Source organism: Oncorhynchus mykiss, chromosome 23 (assembly GCF_013265735.2).
Source record: "Oncorhynchus mykiss isolate Arlee chromosome 23, USDA_OmykA_1.1, whole genome shotgun sequence".
In the NCBI taxonomy this organism is placed as follows: domain Eukaryota; kingdom Metazoa; phylum Chordata; class Actinopteri; order Salmoniformes; family Salmonidae; genus Oncorhynchus; species Oncorhynchus mykiss.
Genome location: NC_048587.1, coordinates 40,341,021 through 40,365,681, shown reverse-complemented (window position 1 = coordinate 40,365,681; position 24,661 = coordinate 40,341,021). Strand labels below are relative to the sequence as shown.

The window sequence follows — 24,661 nt, the reverse complement described above, 5'->3', positions numbered from 1 at the left end:
TTAATGAACATGCACCTGTGGAACGGTCGTTAAGATACTAACAGCTTACAGATGGTAGGCAATTAAGGTCAGTTATGAAAACTTAGGACACTAAAGAGGCCTTTCTACGGACTCTGAAAAACACCAAAAGAAAGATGCCCAGGGTCCCTGCTCATCTGCGTGAACATGCTCCAAGGAGTCATGAGGACTGCAGATGTCATGAGGACTGCAAGTTTTTCCCAACAGTTTGCTAAGAGCTGGCAGCAAGCTTATAGGTCTGCTGATAGAACCAGTAAAGGCCGCTTTACCACTCTTGGGTAATATAATTACTTTGGGTTCCCTCTAGGCCTGAGGACAAAGACTTTTCTCTCGACTCAGACTAAAAATAAATCAAATACAAATTTTATTTGTCACATGCACCGAATACAACAGTATAGTGAAATTCTTACTTAAAAAAAAAAGTTACTTAAAGCATTGTTGGTTAACTTAACACATTTTTAAGTAACAAATAATTTAACAGCAGCAGTAAAATAACAATAGCAATAGCTAGGCTATATACAGGGGGTACCAGAAGAGAGTCAAAGTAGAAATGGTGCCAGAGGAGATGGCCGCCGTTTTACAGTCTCCTAACCAATTGTGTTATTATGTGGTGTTTTTTCGCAATATTTGTAAATTATTTTGTACATAATGTTCCTGCAACCGTATTTTACGGAAGAAAATAGCTTTTGGATATCAGGACAGCGATCACTCACCTCGGATTAGACAAAGATTTCTTCAGCAACAACAAGCAGGACTCACAAGATATTCTCCAAACACCCCACAGGGCAGACATCCCGATTATTCGCAAAAGGAAGCAACGCAGAGGACGAGGTCGGTCAGGAAGTCCAGGATCCAGTTGCAGAGGGAGGTGTTTAGTCCCAGGGTCCTTAGCTTGGTGATAAGCTTTGAGGTTACTATGGTGTTGAACGCTGAGCTGTAGTCAATGAATAGGTTTTGTCGTGCCCTCTTTACAACTGTCTTAGTGTGTTTGGACCATGATAGGTTGTTGGTGATGTGGACACCAAGGAACTGGAAGCTCTCAATAGTCTCCATTGCAGCCACGTCGATGAGAATGGGGGTGTGCTTGGTCCTCTTTTTCCTGTATTCCACAATCTCCTTTGTCTTGATCATGTTGAGGGAGAGGTTGTTGTCCTGGCACCACACTGCCAGGTCTCGGACCTCCTTCCTATAGGCGGTCTCATCATTGTTGGTGATCAGGCCTACCACAGTTGTGTCATGAGCAAATTTGATGCTGGTGTTGGAGTTGTGCCTGGCCATGCAGTCATGAGTCAACAGGGAGTACAGGAGGGGACTGCGCACGCACCCCTAAGGGGCCCCCATGTTGAGGATCAGAGTGGCGGATGTGTTGTTACCGAACCTTACAACCTAGGGGCTGCCCATAAGGAAGTCCAGGATCCAGTTGCAGAGGGGGGGGGGGGGGGTGTTTAGTCCCAGGGTCTTAGCTTAGTGATGAGCTTTGAGGGCACGCTGAGCTGTAGTCAATGATTAGCATTCTCATAGGTGTTCCTTTTGTCCAGGTGGAAAAGGGAAGTGTTGAGTGCAATAGAGATTGCATCATCTGTGGATCTGTTGGGGTGGTATGCAAATTGGAATGGGTTTAGTGTTTCTGGGTTAATGGTGTTGTGAGCCATGACCAGCTTTTCAATGCACTTCATGGCTACAGACGTGAGTGCTATGGGTCGGTAGTCATTTAGGCAGGTTACCTTCATGTTCTTGGGCACAGGGACTATAGTGGTCTGTTTGAAACATGTTGGTATTACAGAATCCGTCAGGGACAGTTTGAAAATGTCAGTGAAGACACTTGCTAGTTGGTCAGCGCATGCTCAGAGTACACGTCCTGGTAATCTGTCTGGCCCTGCGGCCTTGTGAATGTTGGCCTGTTTAAAGGTCTTACTCACGTCGGCTACGGAGAACGTGATCACACAGTCGTCCGGAACAGCTGATGTTCTCATGCATGTTTCAGTGTTACTTGCCTCGAAGTGAGCATAGAAGTTATTTAGCTCGCCTGGTAGGCTTGTGTCACTGGGCAGCGCTCGGTTGTGCTTCCCTTTGTAGTCTGTAATAGTTTGCAAGCCCTGCCACATCCGACGAGTGTCAGAGCCAGTGTAGTACGCTTCGATGTTAGTTCTGTATTGACGCTTTGCCTGTTTGATGGTTCGTCAGAAGGTATAGCGGGATTTCTTATAAGCTTCCAGGTTAGAGACCCACTCCTTGAAAGTGGTAGCTGTACCCTTTAGCTCAGTGTGAATGTTGCCTCTAATCCATGGCTTCTGGTTGGGGTATGCACATACGGTCACCATGGGGACGACATCATCTATGCACTTACTGATGAAGCCAGTGACAGATGTGGTGTACTCAATGCCATCGGAAGAATCCCGGAACATATTCCAGTCTGTGATAGCAAAACAGTCCTGTAGCTTAGCATCTGCTTCATCTGACCACATTCTTATTAGAAGTGGTCAGATTAATTAGATATGACAGATATGAGTGGCTATAGAGTCAGCTTCCATCCTCAGTAGCTTTTCATCTAAGTTCTCAATCCTGGGACTTTTGTCATTTTTGACCGATACAATTTACAGCTCTCCCACACTAACTTCACAAAACTCAAACTTCCAAAGCTTTTTTCATTTTTTTTTCCTTCTAATGCATGAATACGACAGCTCACTTGTTCATTGTTGGCATTTTCTGCCTGTTTGCCAATGAAGTAATCATTCAAATAATTGGCAACAAATGGTTGTGATGAATAAGCCATCTGATTCAATGAAAGACGGAGTTCAATGTCTTTCTTCCCATAATTTAATTTAAAAAGTACTCAAGTTTTTGTTCCATCATTGATCTTGGCTTCAAAATAGTTTTATTTTTGTTGAGTTTAGTCACAATTTCTCAATTTGCAGGAAGTCAGCCAGTCAGATGTGCAGCCAGACTTATTAGCCACTCCTTTAGGGCAATCTCGTTCAACTATACAGTTTTTCAATTCCTCATCAATCCATTGAGCCTTAACAGCTTCTTAACAGGTGCATGTTTATTAATAATTGGAATAAGCAATTTCATAAAACACATTTTTATTGTCATCCACATGAGTGTCACAGCAAAATCCTTGGTATGATCTCTTATATACCATTTTAGGCCCAGCTTTCAGATCTGTGGCTTTCCTGGATATAGCCACTGCATCCAGTGGGTAAGGATACAGCTTTAGAACAAAGATCTACAGTATTTATAAAAATGTGATCGATTCATGTGGATGATCTTGTTCCTGTAGTGTTAATGAATAACCTGAACCAGATTGCAAGCACTAATTACAGTGGTAGGTTTTCCAGTCATGTGGGCGCGTTCCACCTCAAATCTTCCTATGGTCAATCTTCAAGTTATCAGAGGTAATTTCCCTCACTTTGTCCTCAGACTCAGTTCAGGTCTCGTGTGGAGATTCTGCATTTCCGTCCAGAACCCTGTTGTTTTGCCTTGATTGTCCCTCGAGTCTGATTTATCCGTCATTGTTATCATGGATTCACATTCACAGAAATGACTTACCAATTGCTGTAATCTTGCCGTTCTCCTGTTTCAACTCATCGAGCTGACCCTGGGAGAACTGCAAACTGTTGTAAACAAGTATGTAGACACCTGCTCATCAATAATCTCATTCCAAAATCATGGGCATTAATATGAACTTGGTCCCCCCTTTCCTGCTATAAACAGCCTCCACTCTTCTGGGAAGGCTTTCCACCAGTTGTTGGAACATTGAATGGAAGCAAGTCCCTGCAGCAGTCACAAGATCATTAGTGAGGTCGGGCACTGATGTTGGGCGATTAGGCCTGGCTCGCAGTCGGCGTTCCAATTCATCCCAAAAGGTATTTGATGGGTATATGCTGTGCAGTTCTTCCACACCGATCTTGACAAACCATTTCTGTATGGAACTTGCTTTGTGCATGGGTGCATTGTCATGCTGAGACAGGAATGGGCTTCCTCAACTGTTGCCACAAAGTTGGAAGCACAAAATAATCTAGAATGTCAATGTATGCTGTAGCGTTAAGATTTCCCTTCACTGGAACTAAGGGGCCTAGCCCGAAACATGAAAAACAGCCCCAGATCATTATTCCTCCAACTTTCCAGTTAGCACTATGCATTAGGGCAGGTAGCGTTCTCCTAGCATCCACCAAACCCAGATTCGTCCATCAGACTGCCAGATGGTGAAGCGTGATTCATCACTCCAGAGAAGGCGTTTCCACTGCTCCAGAGTCCAATGGCGGCGAGCTTTACACCATCCCAGCCGACGCTTGGAATTGCACATGGTGATCTTAGGCTTGTGTGCGGCTTCTCGGCCACAGAAACCCATTTCATGAATCTCCCAATGAACAGTTCTTGTGCTGACGTTGCTTCCAGAGGCAGTTTGGAACTCGATAGGGAGTGTTGCAATGGAGGACAGATGATTTTTACAAACTACGCGCTTCAGCACTCGGTGGTCCCGTTCTGTGATATTGGGTGACCTACCACTTCTCAGCTTAGCCGTTTTTGCTCCTAGACATTTCCACATCACAATAACAGCAATTACAGTTGACTGGGACAGCGCTTGCTGGACAGAAATTTGACAAACTGACTTGTTGGAAAGGGAAAACAAGGATAACTTGTCAGTTGTACAACTGAATGCCTTTAACTGAAATGTGTCTTCCGCAATTAACCCAACCCCGAAAGGTGGCATCCTATGACGGTGCCACGTTGAAAATCACTGAGCTCTCAGTAAGGCCATTCTACTGCCAACGTTGGTCTATGGAGATTGCATGGCTGTGTGCTCCATTTTATATGTGCCTGAAATAGTCAAATCCACTCATTTGAAGGGGTGTCCACATACCTTTGTATATATAGTGCATCTCTCGCATTCTTTCATCATTCTCTTCACTATGTCAGTATGACCATGTTTGGCAGATAGACAGGTTAAGGTTGGTACTGTTGGTGTAGGTCCTTGCTGGGACTCTCAGACATTGATGTTGGCTTAGAGAATAATTCTGCCCAAGGAAAGATAGAATAACACTGGCTCTTATAATTACACACCACAAGGACTTTACACCCCCCACACATCCTGCTAGTGTCCGTCACCACGCCCAGCTCCAGCCTCAGGCGGTCCTCAGGGGGTCTGGGAGGCTGACAATAAGATGCTTTGTCCTGGGGAGACGAAGGGGCCTGAGCCTATGATCCCTAGCCAGCCGCTGTCACAGCAAAGACCTGCACTCTAAACACCGAGAGTTGTGTCCTCAGACAGCTACAGCAAAGATTCTCAATCTTTGATAGGCAAACGGTTGTAAATGGATTGATGTTTTGGGGGATGATTTGAGCTGTTTGCTTTGAACTTTCGTAATGCTAGAAGTGCAGATTTAAATGACAATGCTCAAACAAAGCTAAAATCATCCAAAAACAACTGCTTGTCTATTAAAGATCACATTCAATTTCAATGCACTTTATAGCAGAGTAACAGGGCACTGAGCTCATATGCAGTCAACCAGCCAGCAGCAGTATGACTGTCTCTTGGTGTCCCAAATTGCACCCTATTCCCTATATATTGTCATAGGGCTCTGGTCAAAAGTAGTCCACTATATGGATTAACATGGATAACTGGGATCCCAGGCCTGTCCTGGGAACACATTAACATACGCCCAGTACGTGTGAGATCGACAAACGGTATGAGTGTAGATACTGTTTTTTTTAAACAGAGTTGGTCCCCGTTAAGATTAAATTGTGAAAATATCAAGTTCTCTTAATACCCGTTTTTTTCAAGAGCTGATCTGGTATCATTAACTCAATTAGGAGATAACCTCCAAATAATGACAGAATATCTAGTAAGCTTAGCAAATTTGGTCCATTTGACTTTTGTTTGACTGCCGTTACAAAGTGTGTATGATTAGACAACACTATACACAGAGTGCACTCTGTGCGTCCTGAGTGCACGCTGTGTCGATAGCCTACTACTTGAAATGCGTGGAATTAATTGTGGAACATAACACTCTGAATTTGCGAATTGCAGAACAGGCTGTTCATAATGTTATTGGCAATCAAAATATTTAGTAATGATAGTTACTCTATCAGTTTAGTTCGCTCTGAAATCTTTAAAATAGTGGCACAGCTAAGCTTACAAGGTGACACAGCGCCCCTCTTTTGGGGAGAACCCTGGCATAGTGAACATATCTTGTTCATATCTAGTGCAATTCCAATTTTTGCTGTATTTCCCAGGATAAATATGAATTAATCCCGGTATTGAAACTTGGTAGATTTTCAGGAAAATATTACTCTGTAGTATTTGTCCTGGTCCTGAAAACACTGTAGTAGTGTTTGCTGAAGCGGACTAAAGTAAACCCAGATAGCCCTCTATTCCTCTACAGGCTTTATTGAAAAAGGAGAATATAACTACCATCCAGCCACGTCAGGAAGTGTGTTACATTGCTGTAATGCTCTAAGGAGAATCCCACACTTTCAAAACAGTCGTTAAATACAATGAGATATCAGAACAAGATGAGAGGAAGACAAGACAAATAGTTGTTTTGTGTTTGTGATGTACGGAGTGAAGATAAAGAGTCTTTCCCCTACCATTATGCAAGCTCCCCCACTTAGCTTCTAGGTTGCATTTTGTTTACCATACATTTTGTAGGCTTTAATTGGTTTCTTTCAACTGAAAATGATGCTGTTTGCAGTCTTTGTGCCACACATAGGAAATATAAAAGGAAGCACTAGTACACATGGGCCTACATCACTCTCTCACACTCCACCCTGTAGCCAGTAACAGGGGTGTAACATCGCAACACATCTCTTTCACCCTCTCACCCACTTCTCTCTTGCTCTCATTCTCTCTGTCTGCTCATAGGCGCTGAGCATCAGGGCGTAAAACCACAGAACAGAGCACTTATTGGGTCAGGTACAGTAGTAGGCCTACTGCTAACAGGAAGCATTGGGGGCTGTGTCAAAACGACTGACTTCACTTCCCTTATTGTGGCAGAGTGTCTTCATAATACTAGAGTGTGTGTCACCTGCGGATGTCAAACATTCCTTTGTCCTGCATCTCAAAGGTTAATGTTAACACTGACTCACCAGAGATCTCTATCCCTACCTTGCTAACTATCGCTCTGCACAGGATGGTGTCTTCAAACTGGGATATTTTTAACTATTTATTTTGTGAAAAATGAATATCGCTATCTGCAACAGAATACCATTGTGGATATAATTTGTATGTCCCTGTATCCAGTATGAAGAAAGTTAGAAGTAGTTTCATGAGCCAAAAGCTAACTAGCGTTAGCGCAATGACGAAGTCGACAGGAACAGTTAGCATGCTAGCTGTTCTTGTTCATCCGACTCTGGGGAAGTAGATAAAGGGATTTACAAAAGCAATTTTTTCTCTACGCCGCCAAGATACCTTTCTAGCTAATAGACGGTTTAGTTTACACTTTCTCTACCAATGAACTTTGGTGAAGTCAAAATAAATAGCCTACCAAAATCTATTAATTTTAAATAAATGTTGATTACTTTTACTTGCAACTGTTTTTTTTTGCTAACATGTGATGTGGTTCCATTAGTTGCCAGTTTGCCAGGGCAGGGGTACATGGGAGAACAGTTTGAAAACCCATGATCTAGGGGACACAGGACTGGAGACCACACACACACCAAACTTAGCCACAAGAGATGTGTGAAGTTATGTCTTACAGTTCTCATTGGGGGAATTCTAAAGTCCTGTTGTTTTAATGAGTCTTTATGACTATCATTGTGAAGAAAGAGATGGATATCTACAGTGGCAAGAGGGCAAACAAACATTTAGCCCATACTTGAAGATTTTTGGGGTGTTTTATTAGTGTTGAGTATTAAGAGTTTGTGTGAAACCATTGAACTTAGATCTGCACTGTCATCTTGCATAACCACCCAGATAGAAATCAACTAACTACAGAAAGATGCAAATCCAAGTCAAATCAGCCTGACAGTCTAGTCCACACTAGAGAGGACCTTCTTCGAAGAGATATGTGCTTATAGCAGTAGACAAGTTAGTGTCAAGTGAAGACACAGGTTGTCCCCAAATGGTATCCTATTCCCTATATAATGTACTACTTTTGACCAGGGCCCATAGGGCACTGCGTAAGGAAAAGGGTGCCATTTGGGAGGCATCCATAAGACACTTCTTCAACAATAATTCAACACAGTCAGTCATCCAAAAGCACCTCTTATCTGACACCACCTGGTAACATCTGAGGATAGAGCACTGATTAGGCCTGTGTTCGAAAATATGAGTGTCCGTATCAATGCATCAGACACACAGGCAGGTAGACAGGGGGACAGAGTCAGACAGGAGGACTGGGGGTGGGTCTCTCCCATCCTTTTAGATCATACCTAGAGCAGGCCATCTAACTGGGCATGGCCTCATGGTCGACTGAATCTGAACAGAGCAACAATGTGCTGCTAGCTACAGCGAGTCCTTTCACCTGTGCTCCAGTCAAAGAGAAAATGCAGTAAACAGGAACAGCCTGTTGGAGCTACATGTCATGACCACAACATTACCATGCCTCTTACATCACATAACATTTAGTCTCACTCTCTGAAAACAAGTCTGAAGTTCACAAGAGAAGCTGGCTTTTCAGAACTAAACCCATATATAGTGCAGTCGGAAAGTATTTAGACTTCTTGACTTTTTCCACATTACAGCCTTATTCTAAAATTGATTAAATTGTTTTTCCCCCCCTCAATCTACACACAATGCCCCATAATGACAAAGCAATAACTGGTTTATAGACGTTTGACAGTGTTAAAAAAATAAAAAAATGTAAGTACATAAGTATTCAGAACCTTTACTCAGTACTTTGTTGAAGCACCTTTGGCAGAAATTACAGCCTCGAGTCATCTTGGGTATGACGCTACAAGCTTAGTACACCTGTATTTGGAGATCTCAAGCTCCGTCAGGTTGGATCGGGAATTTCGCTGCACAGCTATTTACAGGTCTCTCCAGAGATATTCGATCTGGTTCAAGTCCACTCATGGACATTGAGACCTGTCCAGAAGCCACCCCTGCGTTGTATTGGCTCTGTGCTTAGGTTCGTTGTCAGGTTGGAAGGTGAACCGTCACCTGAGTGCTCTGGAGCAGGTTTTCATCAAGGATCTCTAAATTTTCTCCATTCATCTTTCCCTCGATCCTGACTAGTCTCACAGTTCTTGCCGCTGAAAAACATCCCCACAGCATGATGCTGCCACCACCATGCTTCACCATAGGGATGGTGCCAGGTTTCCTCCCGACAGGACGCTTGGCATTCAGGCCAAAGAGTTCAATCTTGGTTTCATCAGACCAGAGAATCTTGTTTTTCATGGTCTGAGAGTCCTTTAGGTGCCTTTTGGCAAACTCCAAGTGGGCTGTCATGTTCCAGTTACTGGCTGGCTTCCGTTAGGCCTTTCTATCATAAAGGCCTGATTGGTAGTGTGCTGCTGAGATGGTTTGATGTTCTGGAAGTTTGTCCCATCTCCACAGAGGAACTCCGGAGCTCTGTAAGAGTGACCATCAGGTTCTTGGCACCTCCCTGACCAAGGCCTTTCCCCCCCGATTGCAGAGTTTGGCTAGGCAGCCAGCTCTAGGTAGAGTCTTGGCGGTTCCAAATTGCTTCCATTTAAGAATGATGGAGGCCTGTGTTATTGGAGGACTTCAATGCTGCAGACATTTTTTCGTATCCTTCCCCAGAGCTGTGCCTTGACACACTCCTGTCTCTGAGCTCTATGGACAATTCCTTCAACCTCACGGCTTGGTTTTTGCTCCGACATGCAACTGTACAGGTGTGCACCTTTCCAAATCATGTCCAATCAATTGAATTTACCACAGGTGGACACCAATCAAGTTGTAGAAACATCAAGGATGACCAATGGAAACAGGATACACATACTTATGTTTTTATTTTTAACACATTTGCAAATATTTTCACTTTGTCATTATGGGGTATTGTGTGAAGCTTGACAAGGAAAAATAAAATGATTTAATCAAGTTTAGAATACAGCTGTAACGTTACAAAATGTGGAAAAAAGGGGTCTAAATAATTTCCAAATGCACTGTACATGTTATACTATATGATAAACACAACTTGAACTACCATGGACTTTATCTTCCTTTGTTGTGACTCATATCAGACAATCTGCTTACCCACACAGAGAGCTGTGTGTTCTGACACAATATACATTATGACTACCATCTCCTGTCTATCAATCAACCAGCAGAACAAACATTGTCTGTCTCACTCAGTCTTTTCTTTCCTGTTCTGGCGCCATGGCAACCAGCTCAGAACACACAGGAAGTGTTTATTTCGCTCTCAGATAGACTGATGATGCAGCTCCACCCTAAACCTCAAACACCAGAAGCTAGATGGCTCATTATCAACGGACTGTCTTTATACATGGTTCTGAGTTGGCTTCAAACAAGGTTAATACCTGTAGAGAACATAATGAAAGCTGACAATTCAAACAGTCTAGACAGTCAGATACAAATGAATGGCATCTCCTATGAACCAAATAGTTATCATTGGCCCAGAAAATCTCTAGCAAGCAGCATGTACAGCACATGGCCTAACCTACTGTACTCCCTACTGGCCCTAGAATCTCCACAGAGCAATACTACCAGCAAACCACATGCCTTTCGCCAAACAGTCACACACTTACAATATTGCAACTGTACACATACAAAGTGGCAAACAACGCCTGCTTAGTGATGTTGACAGTGACATTTTGTAAACGCTCAATTTAGCAGTGTTACTTCTGAATGATTAGAGGAGCCGTGTACAGAGCCTGAAACCTCACAGAAAAACAGAGAACCAAGGCTCCACTCTCATTAAGAACTTACAGCCTAATCTAAGCCAAGTGAAATCACCATTAAACTGGATGTAGTAATTCTCCATCTCTAGTAGACGACCAGTTGGACAACCAAAGGTGAGCCTGGGTTAAATGAAGGGCCGTAGAGTGTGTGGTGCGGCAAGTGTTGATGAACTCTCAAATGGAGGGCCTCAAAGTTGAAAATCAAAACAAAAACCTTACCATTACACAAATGAATGAGTAATACAATGACATGATTTGTTTGAGGTTGTTATGAGTAACAGAACAGTCTGGGAGGAGTGTGTTGAACCCTCTTTGGTAGTGATCTCCTGGCACTCAGCCCAGTGTGCGCGTGTGTTGTGTGTCACTGAGTAAACAACCCAGAGCAGTAAATAGCTCCGTGAGATGATGTCAACATTGTCCAGGGGCTTGTGGGTACTAGTTGTTATAGTGACACAAATAAAGATCTCCATGGTAACAGGTTACACAGCATGTCAACTCTTTGCCACCTTGGATATAAGAGACAAGACGGGTCAATCAAGTTCAAGTTTATTTCTACACATTAAAATCCATGGGTACCACACAAAAGACCCACTTTTGTATTATTAGGTAACTGCATGTTAATACAATGTTACTACAGTTATAACTGTCGGTACATAGGTAAAAGGGCAACTTAAAAGGTCCTGAACAGTCAAAATCAAGATTAACAAGTTGGGTGATATTTTGATGAAAGCAGAACATGAAAAATGACTATATCGATAAAGTTTGATCATTAACTTGCTGGCCCCTACCCAATTTCAAAAAGAAGAGCTCAGTAACTTGCAACATGGCACCGTCATAGGATGCCACCTTTCCAACAAGTCAGTTCGCTTCACCATCTGGCAGTCCGACAGATGAATATGGGTTTGGAGGATGCCAGGAGAACGCTACCTGCGCAAATGTATGCCAACTATAAAGTTTGGTGGATGAGGAATAAAGGGCTTGGGCTGTTTTTCCATGGTAGGCCCCTTAGTTCCAGTAACGCTGTAGTATACAATTACATTCTAGACGATTCTTTGCTTCCAACTTTGTGGTAATATTTTGGGGAAGGCCCTTTCCGGTTTCAGCATGACAATGCGCCCGTGCACAAAGCGAGGTCCATACAGAAATGGTTTGTCGAGATCAGTGTGGAAGAACTTGATTGGCCTGCACTGAACCCTGACCTCATCAAACACCTTTGGGATGAACTGGACCGCAAACTGCGAGCCAGGCCTAATCGCCCAACATCAGTGCCCAACCTCACTAAGTCCCCGCAGCAATGTTCCAACATCTAGTGGAAAGCCTTCCCAGAGGAGTGGATGCTTTTTTAGAAGCAAAGGGGGACCAACTCCATGATTTTGTAATGAGTTGTTTGACGAGCAGGTGTTCATGTATATTTTTGGTCATGTATTGAAGGTTTCCCCTTTCTTTTGTGTCTGGTGTTCGCTAGTTACTGGCTAGCTAGGTCTTCAGCCAGCACGGAACAAACGGGTGGTGGGTAGTTCAAAACTGACGCAGTTGTCATGTCAACACATCGATCAGCGCTGCTACGAACTGCAACAGAAGAGACATGCGAAAACAGGAGATGACAAAATTATTTGTATACATAATTTATGGAACTTCAAATGTTGTTCGTGTTGCTTTGTGCATCAGCAAATTTGCTTGAGATTATCTCACTGCAACACTGCGTCCAAGCTTGACATAGCCGTTTCAAAAGAGAGGTCAGTTAAAGGCAAGCTGACATTTTTGGAAGAAAGGGTTCTTTGATGATTGTTTGGAAGGCAAGGTTTCTACATAAAAATGCCAATTCAGATGGGTTCTATTTGTATCTTTTAAATAGTGCCTGAGCATTAGTGTTTACCTCAGTGTTTAAACATTAACATCAGGAGTTTGAGTAAAAATAGGCATCAATGTTTTAAACCGTACCTATATGGAAATATTTGCATGCTTCTGGTACTCTAGGAATCATTTTACATACAGTACTGACATGTTTGCCATGATTTTGGTCTTTCAAATGTATATTTTCTGTGATTTTATTGAGCATGGAGAAGGAAAAAAGGGAGTATGAGTGAACCAGCAGTATATTGTATGGTACACAGCAACAAGTTTAACCTACTGTTGATTTTTCTGTGTAACATTTCTAGCGTTGTTTCAGGAGTTAAATTAACTTCACACTCAGTGGTGTAAAATAACCCGTGTTGGTGTTAATAACCAAAGTCATGTGATGGTGTGATTTTTACTCTGTGTAGAGTACAACACAAAACCACGCCCGTTATTATCATATTTCCCAGCATGCTCTATTGAAGGTTGATTTTCAGAATTGTTTGTGTCAACATCTGTTTGCATGTACACCGGTTGGTTGATTAATCTTATGCTACGCAAAGATAAAGTTGGACTTCTAGTTGGACTTTTTTTTGCACCCGTTGTTACTGAGATGTTTGTTCCAGTTTAAATGATTTAGGTAGTCCCACTAATCAATCTGCCCTACCCTGGCAGTCATTCTGAATGCAGGTTGTGGGTGATTAAAAGTTCACATTTTTGGATATCCTCACTCTGGAAATTACACATCACTTTGCAAGCCAGCATATATGTGACTTGCAAGCCTGTAAACCAAGAGTTTCCTAACACCACTGTTCGGGAATAACTAGGCCATTAAAGAAAGGCCTTATGATAAGTAATGTATTGTCATAAAGAGTTAACTTAAAAGCTAATATCCAGCCATTGCAATAAGCCTGTCCTCCTTATGCTTCTCCCACCAGCCTCCTTTGATAAAGGGTCCTAGGTAAAACTCTACACAAGGGGAAAAAACAAAGAACCCTATATCGTTCTACGTAGCACCTTTTTTCTAAAGGGTGGAGAAAGGAATATTAGAAAAGATTTGCCTACACAAAGCTGCTGCCCAGGCTTTCAACAACATTATATCGTCATGATTAGTCCAGTTGTAGCATGCGATTTCGCACTACAGACCAGTGGTTTTAACTTAAAAACTCATAGGGGGTGGCCAATAGGGGTCAATACCATCGTATATCCCAATGTTTTAGGAGTACATAATGGCAATAGGACAAAGGTTGATGTCACCGAATGCCAACTCCCAAACAGCACCCTATTCCCATGGTGTACAACTATTTACCAGAACCCTATAGTCCCTAGTGCGCTAAATAGGCAATAGGGTGCCATCTCAGATTGACCAACAATGCGGTTAGATAGTGCACCCTCCGTGTCTCCCTCAGTCTGAAGTCTAAGGTCCTCCAGAGCCACCATAGCCAGTAGAGACTGGGTCTGCGTCTCAAATGGACCCCTATATAGTGCACTACTTTTGAGGGCACTGGTCAAATAGGGTGCCATTTGGGACACACACTACTGGGAGGCAGTATACTCAGGATGAAGGAAGAAAGACATTTCATGAAAATAATTGTTTATTTTTATTTAATTTTTTTAAAGAGGAGAAAGGCCTTGTCATGGTCATCCCTTCGTTTGATTATGTAATGGTCATACCATCTTAACAGCTCTCTTCTGCCTTCATCTTACTCAAACTAATGAGCATCGGTCTTTGACGTTTTTTCTTTCAAAGACTAATGCGGTTTAATCCCTCAGGCTCGCACACGGTTGAGTACGAGACCCTATTGAGTGTGTGTGTGTGTGGTGAGAAAGGGGTAAGGTATTTCAGTGTCAGCCTTAGGTGCTTAGAAAGGCATGAGTCCTCCTTTCCTCCTTTTATCCCCAAACAAACACCACAGATAATGCCACATTCTTCTCCTCGGGGTTCTACAGGGAAACCAAGAGAAAGTCCAAGGTGGCAGTTATTATTAGTCATCATTTCCATGCAGTAAACTTGACACCATTGATAAACACAATCAGGTTTTGTCCCAAATTGCACCCTATTCCCAATTAAAATGTACTACTTCTGACTAGTGACCAATGGGAGCTGGTCAAAAGTAGTGCACCATTGTAGGAAATAGGGTACCATTTGGATTGTAGGCCATATTAGACCAGTATCAGCCAGGTCCTACCAAGTGTCCCATCAGGAAGGAATGCAGCACCTTTAGAGAGCCACGGCCTTTCTGGGCCTCCGGTCACTTGATCACAGAAGATTAGTTAAAGGTATCAGTGCATTAGTTGCACTGGTGGTTAGTAGTTAGAGTTTTGGACTAGTAACCAAAAGGTTGCTAGATCGAATCCCTGAGCTGACATGGTAAAAATCTGTCGTTCTGCCCCTGAACAAGGCAGTTAACCCACTGTTTCTAGGCCGTCATTGTAAATAAGAACGTTATTATTTAACTAGGCAAGTCAGTTAAGGTTAAATTAAAATTAAAAATAGGGTGCCATTTTGGACAGAGCCATGGATCAAGGTAAGGTCAGAATCATAGATATGGATAGAGGTCCCAACTTTGTATCCGTCCCATTATGGCATCTGTAAGAGAATGGGCAGCTCCATTGAGGCTATCTCCATTTTAAAGTAGTTCATTTTCTTCTTTTGATATTGCAGCATTGGGGTCTTGAACCAAATCTTGTCATTTACTTAGTGGCCATTAGATGGTGATATTTAGTGTACCCTGCACATAACCCATGTGGAATTCCTGGTCACTGGCAGCATTTGGAACTGCCGACCTGCGGTCAAGAACGCCAAGTTCATTTCAGACTATGCTGACCTTCAGTCCCTTGACTTCGCTCTAACGGAGACATGGATCACCACTCTTTGTACTTGGCGACATCAACCTCCAGACGTCCGCCTTCGATTCAATTATTTCAAACTCTTTCCCCTCCTTGCCTCTTGACCTAACCCTTTCCCAGTTCCCTCCCAAGGCTGGCAATATGCTTTACCTCATCTTTACTAGAGGCTATTCGTCATCTCACTGCAACCTCTAGGTCTCTGGTCAGTACTTTGCTTCCTTTTCTGTCTCCTCCAACCCTAGCCACTCAGCCCCTACCCAGATGGTAATAAGGCCGTCGCAATCTTCATTCTCTCCCTTCTCCTCCCAGTCTTCTGATTCTGCCCCTTCGACTCTACTCTCCTCCCGGCCGACTCGGCCCTTCTGCTCTGTTGCGGAGTGACTCATTGCAAACTTACAGAACAGGGCTGCGGGCAGCTGAGTGAAATTGGAGGAAAACTAGACATCCGGAGGACCCATCACCCTTTTACTCCCTAACTTCTCATCCTCCATCAGCTGCTAAAGACACTTTTTAAATCACCCTAAATGTCAAGGGTTCTGCCTCTAGCCCTTGGAAAGTATTTTCCACCTTCTCCTCCTGCCTTAATCCTCCACGGATGACTTTGTCAACCACTTTGAAAAGAAGGTTGACAACATCCGCTCTTCATTTACTCAGCATATTGAGTCCACTGGTCCCATTCACACTTGACCTCTTTCTCCAGATGAAATCCTGCAACTAGTGAGGTCAGGCCACCCGGCAACCTGCCCGCTTGACACCATTCCCTCTTCCAGAGACCAAATCCCATTCCTCACTTCCCTCATCGCTGACCAGAGGCTGCGTACCCTCAGACTTTAAAATGGCCCGAGTCACTCACCTCAAGAAACCAACACTCGACTCCTCTGACGTGAAAAACTACAAACCTAGAAGGATGAGAAAAGAGGAGAGTACGCTTTGTCAGTGCAGAAAGCCTCTGTGATACAGAGATGAGCAGTCTCCTTTATTTTCTTCACAAAACACTTGAGAGCTCTCCCTCCCCAGGGCTGGGTGTCTCAAGCTCTGCACACTCTTGGAATGCATCCTACCTGGCAGACCGCTCATACCAGGTGACGAGGAGAGGCCTCAGCTCTAGACCCTCTTCTTCGCTCTATACATCAAGTCACTCACCGTGGGTTTTGTCCAGGGCGTGGCCCTGGACAACACCCTAACGTTCTCTGTTAACATCAAATCAGTGACTCCCTACTGCAGGTTCATGTACTACAACATCCGTAAAGTACGACCCTACCTCACATGAAGCGGCACAGGTCCTAATCCAGGCACTTGTCATCTCTCGTCTGAACTACAGCAATTCGCTGTTGGCTGGGCTGCCCACTTGTTGCAAGGGTTAAATGGAACTTCTCCAGAATGCTGCAGCCTGCCTGGTAACACCTTCAAGTTCTACCATGTCATCGCTCTCTTCCACACACACTCCACTGGCTTCCAGTTGAAGCTCGCATCCACAACAAGACCATGGTACTTGCCTACGGAGCAGCAAGAGGAACTGCCCCTCCATACCTTCAGGCTATGCTCAAACCCTACACCCCAACTGGAGTACGCCGGTCTGTCACCTCTGATCTCCTGGCCCTCCCACCCCTACAGGACAGCAGCTCCTGCTCAGCCCAGTCCAAGCTCTTTCCTGTCCTGGCACCTCAACGGTGGAACCAGTTTTCCCCTGAAGCTAGGACAGGTCCCTACCAATCTTCCAGAAACTGAAACCCTACCTCTTCAAAGAGTATCCTAAATAATACCATAGAACACTTTCCCTCCCCCCCCCCCAAAAAAAAAAAGCTACAACCATTAATACTACCATTTTACCCCCTTTCTAGCTCGGACTTTGCTGATAGCTACTTTGAGGAAAAATGTACTTACTATGACTGATATGACCGACCAGCTCAATCTAAAGTTTTTGATTTATTTATTACATTTGATAAAAGTATCGACTCAGACTGAAAATTGTATATCAAACACTACAGTTGATAAAATAATGGGAAAGTATTCTGCTTTGAAAGGTGATAAACTTGTAACCCCACTTGGCCCGTGACTGTTTTGGTACACCTACTGGAGAGCTCTTCTTTGTCTATACCCATTCAGCATCATTCACACCCTCTTAAGCCTTAGCCCCACCCATCTCTTTAAGGACTAACATGAGGCCATGTGCTAAACAGAGTGAGTATGGTAGTGTACTAAACAACCAAAGATTAAGACTAAAGGCTGGTTGATACTACTTCTAAAATCGACATGAACATTCTATTGCCGTCCAACATCCAACTTGTCGTTATGAAAAAGTATAAAACACAAAAACGACAGGCTGCATGACATCAGCAGCCTGGTGGTCCAAAATAGCATATCTGTATTTTAACACAAATTAACCCATCTATTTAAAAGTGAATTTAGTATGTCAATCTAGCAAACCAGGCAACTAAAAGCAACTTTCTAAACAATGTTCTGGTTTGTTTCTAGCTTGTTAGTTAGCTCATGTTAAGTTAACTGGTTAGCCAGTTCAAATAATGCCCATATCATAGTGGACAACGTCTTAACTTCAGCTAATTTGTTTTCATTATTACAGGAAAATAAACACAACAAGATCATTAATTACAAGTTAACTACAGAAAATAGCTTACTGTTGTGAGTGTGACAAAATAAAAAGCAGGGCATTCAACCAGAGAATTTTAGAACTTGGCCACCGCCTAACGTTATATCCTAATTTGACTTTGGTGCATGTTGTTCTTCACAATACCATCTCTGGTAAACACACACTAGATCAAATTTTTAAAAGTTTAGTCGTCACATGCACAGGATACAGGTGTAAACGGTACAGTAAAATTGTTACTTGCATAGTGGATTCTTGGTTAGACATGTAGCTAGCTACAAATGCCATACAAGTTTGTTATTAAGGCACATGAACATTCACATGTTCCAGAAGGCATTCCTGCCAAAAAAAAACACATTTTGATCAAAAATAAACAGTTTATGTGCAAATCCATCTCCTGTGAAGTAGTGACTTGCGCCATACGCCTAGTTAGCTATCTTAAAATGAATGCATTAACTAAGTCCCTCTGAATAAGAGCATCTGCTAAATGACTAAAATGTAATATAGCTTAAAGCCATTTACAAACTAGACAAACCAATTTGAAGACAATGCTTTGATTATTGGCTGATCGCTCCCAACCCATAGGAATCTCCACCCAGTTGACTACTTAAAAAAAATTGTGGAAGCTGTCAATGGCAATGCCCATGCAAAAACAGATTATTTCCAAGTAGAGATCTCTATGGTCGGAACACATCAGAGACAGAATCTGACAGATCAGGATGAACAGACCAGGAAACCCTCCTATTTACAGAAGCCAGAGTTTGTTCTGTTCAGGTCATGTGGTAAGGAAAAACTCAAGGCCCTTGTGGGACCCACTATTTACAAGACCTTTCGTGTTTGTCCCAAATGGCACACTAATCCCTACAGTACATGAATAGTGTGCCATTTGGGATGCAAACTATGATTCAGGGGAAACACTAGCTACACATCAAGGCAAGCCCGAGAGTGATCTGATTTCTTCATTTCCCATTTGTGCAACAGTGGCACAATAACTATAAATCAGGAAGGTAGACCTTGCACTGCCTAACACGGATACACAAATACGTTGTACAAGATCTGCCTATGTGACTGACCTCTGCACACTCACAGATGAATTACAATATAAAAAAAGGTATTTCATAACCCACTGTATGAGGCTGGTGAGGTACAGAGGTTGAGGGATGGAGCCAGGGAGGAGTCAGTATGTTAGAGCTCAGCTGTCACTTTCTCAGAGATAAAAGTTTCCTGATATTCCGACCTTGGGAAAACAAGGAGCTTTCTGGCTGACAAATGTAGGGTAGCCTAGTGGTTAGAGCGTTGGACTAGTAACCGGAAGGTTGCGAGTTCAAACCCCCGAGCTGACATGGTACAAATCTGTCGTTCTGCCCCTGAACAGGCAGTTAACCCACTGTTCCTAGGCCGTCATTGAAAATAAGAATTTGTTCTTAACTGACTTGCCTGGTTAAATAAAGGTTAAAAAAAAATAAAAAAAAAAAAAAAAAATATGATCGTTAAAGATGGATTGATAGCCATTTTGTGCTGGGCACATATTCATAAACCATCTCAAAGTACTAGTGCTGATCTGTGATCAAAGTTGCCTTTTAGATTAAATTGAATAAGACGACATGGACTGGGGGGGGACCTGATCCTAAATGAGCATTCCGACTCAGGAAATAAGAGCCATATTCATAGTGTCTGTGTTGTGCTGATCACATTGCTTATTGGGACAGTAAGCAGACAGGTGTTGTCTCTAACTTTATGGACTGTTAAGGGACATGATGGTTATGTGGTCGGTTCAGTTCTCTCTAACAGAATAACAGCCCTGTAAGCATATCGGTCTGTTGATGCTCTACACAATACAAACATACAGTTGAAGTCAGAAGTTTATATACACACACAGCTAAAAACATTTAAACTCAGTTTCACAATTCCTGACATTTAATCCTAGTAAAAATTCCCTGTTTTAGGGCAGTTAGGGTCACCACTTTATTTTAAGAATGTGAAATGTCAGAATAATAGTAAAGATAATGATTTCAGCTTTTATTTATTTCTTTAATCACATTCCCAGTGGGTCAGAAGTTTACATACACTCAATTAGTATTTGGTAGCATTGCCTATACATTGTTTAACTTGGGTCAAAAGTTTTGGGTAGCATTCCACAATAAGTTGGGTGAATTTTGGCCCATTCCTCCTGACAGAGCTGGTGTTACTGAGTCAGGTTTGTAGGCCTCCTTGCTCGCACTCGCTTTTTCAGTTCTGCCCACACATTTTCTTTGAGATTGAGGTCAGGGCATTGTGATGGCCATTCCAATACCTTGACTTTGTTGTCCTTAAGCCCTTTTGCCACAACTGTGGAAGTATGCTTGGGGTCATTGTCCATTTGGAAGACCCATTTGCGACCAAGCTTTAACTGATGTCTTGAGATGTTGCTTCAATAGCTCCACATAATTTTCCTGCCTCATGATGCCATCTATTTTGTGAAGTGCACCAGTCCCTCCTGCAGCAAAGCACCCACACAACATGATGCTGCCACCCCTGTGCTTCACGGTTGGGATGGTGGTCTTCGGGCTTGCAAGCCTCCCCCTTTTTCCTCCAAACATAACATTGGTCATTATGGCCAAACAGTTCTATTTTAGTTTCATCAGACCAGAGGACATTTCTCCAAAAAGTACCATCTTTGTCCCCATGTGCAGTTGCAAACTGTAGTCTGGCTTTTTTAATGGCGGTTTTTGAGCAGTGAGCGGCCTTTCAGGTTGTGTCGACATAGGACTCGTTTTACTGTGGATATAGATACTTTTGTACCCGTTTCCTCCAGCATCTTCACAAGGTCCTTTGCTGTTGTTCTGGGATTGATTTGCACTTTTTGCACCAAAGCACATTCATCTCTAGGAGACAGAACACGTCTCCTTCCTGAGCGGTATGACGGCTGCGTGGTCCCATGGTGTTTATACTTGCGTACTATTGTTTGTGCAGAGGAATGTGGTACCTTCAGGCATTTGGGAATTGCTCCCAACGATGAACCAGACTTGCGGTCTAAAAAAATGTTCTGAGGTCTTGGCTGATTTCTTTTAATTTTCCCATGATGTCAAACAAAGAGGCACTGAGTTTGAAGGTAGGCCTTGAAATACATCCACAGGTACACCTCCAATTGACTCAAATGATGTGAATTAGTCTATCAGAAGGCTCCAACCTAAGTGCATTTAAACTTCTGACTTCAACGCGACATTTGGAGCTTACAAATATGGCCTAGCTTCTAGTGACAGACACAGAACCAACAAACCCTAGATTTAGACAGCATACCCAGAGGGAATATCATTTGCATAAAACAGATATAGGTCTGCTGTACCAGCATCTCAAGTGTTGCCAGTTTAGCCAAAGGCTCATAAAACAGCTCATGTTACAATCCCGACAGAAGACATGAACATGACATCAGGAGTGCTTGGAACATCAGGGCCATGGCTCTAGATCTGGTCTGACAAGCCAAACCTGAACATGGGCTTTAGAAGAGAATAGGAACCCATTTAACACAATGAGTACCCAACAGGTAGACAGAACTGTTCAGTGGCATTCCACTGAGGTCTCTGACAAGCATGCCTTTTAACCAAACACTCCAGCTCAGATAAGGAAATATCAGGTATGTGGTTGTTGTCTGTATAGCCTTCTGATAAGAGATTAAAAGCTTTTATAAAAATGTTTCGATAGATCAAATTAGATAGAAATATGCATACATCACTACCCGTGTCTGTCCTTGTCACACAATCAAATCTAATTTATTTATATAGCCCTTACATTAGCTGATATATCAAAGTGCTGTACAGAAACCCAGCCTAAACCCCCAAACAGCAAGCAATGCAGGTGTAGAAGCACAGTGGCTAGGAAAAACTCCATAGAAAGGCCAAAACCTAGGAAGAAACCTAGAGGAACCAGGCTATGAGGGGTGGCCAGTCCTCTTCTGGCTGTGCAGGGTGGAGAGTAAGAGTAAGTAAAATGAGAGTAAGTAAAATATAGGCAGGCACCTGTTGGACCTTAGAAAGGCTAACGTTGTGTGTGCAGTGGAAACCACACTTAATTCATAACACTGTAGGTAAAATATGGTTCACAATGTAGCCTACATACTACAAGGGTAGGATGTAGGCTACATCTCTATTGCAGTTCAATGTGTTGACAGCAAGTGGTAGCCCCCTGGTCAGCTATCCAATCCCATGACAGGGCCTATGAAAATTGCCCACATAAAATGTAATTCCGCGAAATTAACCTAAGGGAGATAAAAATAAATAAAAAACTTTTCTTGAAGTCCCTTTTACCTTGGTGTTGACACTTAGCCTCTGTAGGGAGAGGTTTCCGTTCTCTGCCGGTATAGGGGTCGTCTCTCTCGAGGTCCCGTTGCTTTTCGCTGCTTCCCCTGGTAACGGGATGCCCTCCGTGACATACTCTTTACGGCACTTTAAGCTGTGCTTATTTAGTACCTCTGCCGTTTTAGCGTCTACCACGATCAGCTCGAGGCTGCCCACTGTGGCTCGTATCCGGGCAACGACCTGCTGGTGGCTCTCGCTCTCCACGCTGTCCCCGTTAACGAACGTCAGTAGGTCCCCGGCGAAGAGACCGGCGGCGGCGGCGGGAGAGTCTGGTTCTACGAGTCGGATAAACTGTCCGGTTTTCCCTTTCTCACCGTGCAGATGAAAGCCGTAGCCATTCGACCCCTTTCCTAAAACACAAAGTCTAGGCCGGAGATTTGACATAATATTGCCGCTGATCAAATATTCCCACAGATACAGTCACAACAAAGAAATGAAACGTGGTCAATAAACAAGCGAAAATAAATTAGACAGACTAATTCGCACGGCGTGTCACTGTGACAATTTACTTTCTGTTAGCTGAAACCTTTCACTTGTGCTTCGAGTAAGGTCCTCACAGAAACGTTGAAATCAAGTAACTGTGCTTGAACTGCACCCACAAAAGAAGTCTTGCATGTGTGTTCAAATCAACTGGGCTAAGTTTTTAAAGTTGACGGTGACGCGTTCTGGTCTGACAGGTGACAAGACCAATCAGTTATCTCCTTTAGGAAAACGCTGTTTTATACGAGGTTTAGGTTTAAAAATACATGTTTGAAACTAGAACCAGAGTTCCCAAACTGGCAAGGGTTCCCCAAATTTTCTGAGTCAAAAATAAAACATGTATTTAATTTAGCAAAATATGTTCCGAAGTATTCCCACGCATAGTAATGAAAGAATTTGCCCCGCAAGTGATTTTATTTGCCCCCCCCCCCAAAGTTTTCTGAGCCAGAATAAAAGTATTATTTATTTTTGGACATAAAATACTGTAAAAACAACATATCAGCTCCGATTGATTTGAATTTTTTTAATCTGTTCCAAAGTATTCTCACGCATTATAGAGACACACACTGAGTATAAAAACAATTAAGAGCACCTGCTCTTTCCATGACATATACTGACCAAGTGAAAGCTAAGATCCCTTATTGAGGGGAGGACACAAGTTAAAGAAGGATTTCTAAGCCTTGAGACATGGATTGTGTATGTGTGCCAATCAGAGAGTGATTGAGCAAGACAACATATTTGAGTGCCTTTGAATGGGGTATGATAGTAAGTGCCATGCACCCTGGTTTGTGTCAAGAACTGCAAAGCTGCTGGGTTTTTCACACTCAACAATTTCTCATGTGTATAAAGAATGGTCCACCACCCAACTTTTTAAAATTTAACTAGGCAATTCAGTTAGGAACAAATTCTTATTTATATTGACAGCTTACCCCGGCCAACGCTGGGCCAAATGTGTGCTGCCCTATGGGACTCCCAATCACAGCCAGATGTGATACAGCCTTGATTCGAAACCAGGGACTGTAGTGACACCTCTTGCACTGAGATACAGTGCCTTATACCACTGTGCCACAACTGGGGCAAGCATCCCTGCGGAACGCTTTTGACAACTTGTAGAGTCCATGCCCTGACAAATTGAGGCTGTTCTGAGAACAAAAGCAGGGGAGGGGTTTAACTCAATATTAGGAAGGTGTTCCTACTATTTGGTATACTCAGTATATACTGTATGTAATCGTATTCAAATGTAAGTAAGGTTTGAAATGATTATGTTTTAGTCAAATATATCTGTTTGGGTCAATTTGAGGTCTTCAAATGACTTGCTATTTATTTATTTTATTTAACTAGGCAAGCCAGTTAAAAACAAATTCTTATTTGTTCTAGCCCCCTGACCTTGAGCTCAAGAACAATAAAATAAAAATGAATCCCATGGCTGAATCTAGTTGATGATCCCTTCCCTACATACCGGTCTTGATGAGAAGAAAAAAAACAGTCCGGGGAGGTTCTCTTCTGCACTGTTCAACCAATCCAGTAAATGTGGAGAAGTTTAGATTGCCTTGTTAACGGTCGTCACTAGTTACCACAGCCACAAAGTGAAACATTTCCATTTTAGTCATTTAGCAGGTGGGATTATTTAAGATACTCTTTAAAGAGGTAGGCCCTCGCCAAGAGACCAGAGGTGGCAGAACGGAGTGCTCGGGTTGGAGTGTAGGGTTTGAGC

General features: G+C 42.9%; 1 protein-coding gene across 1 annotated transcript in view; it reads right to left on the bottom strand.

Moving 5' to 3' along the window:
• Positions 1–23,118, bottom strand: part of slc9a3r1a (SLC9A3 regulator 1a) — a 37,638-nt gene extending 14,520 nt beyond the window's left edge. Inside the window, exon 1 of the mRNA XM_021581026.2 lies at positions 22,417–23,118. Within this exon, the coding sequence (XP_021436701.2) occupies positions 22,417–22,851 (435 nt within the window). The 5' untranslated portion in view covers positions 22,852–23,118. The remainder of the gene's footprint in view (positions 1–22,416) is intronic.
• Between the last annotated feature and the right edge of the window lie 1,543 nt (positions 23,119–24,661).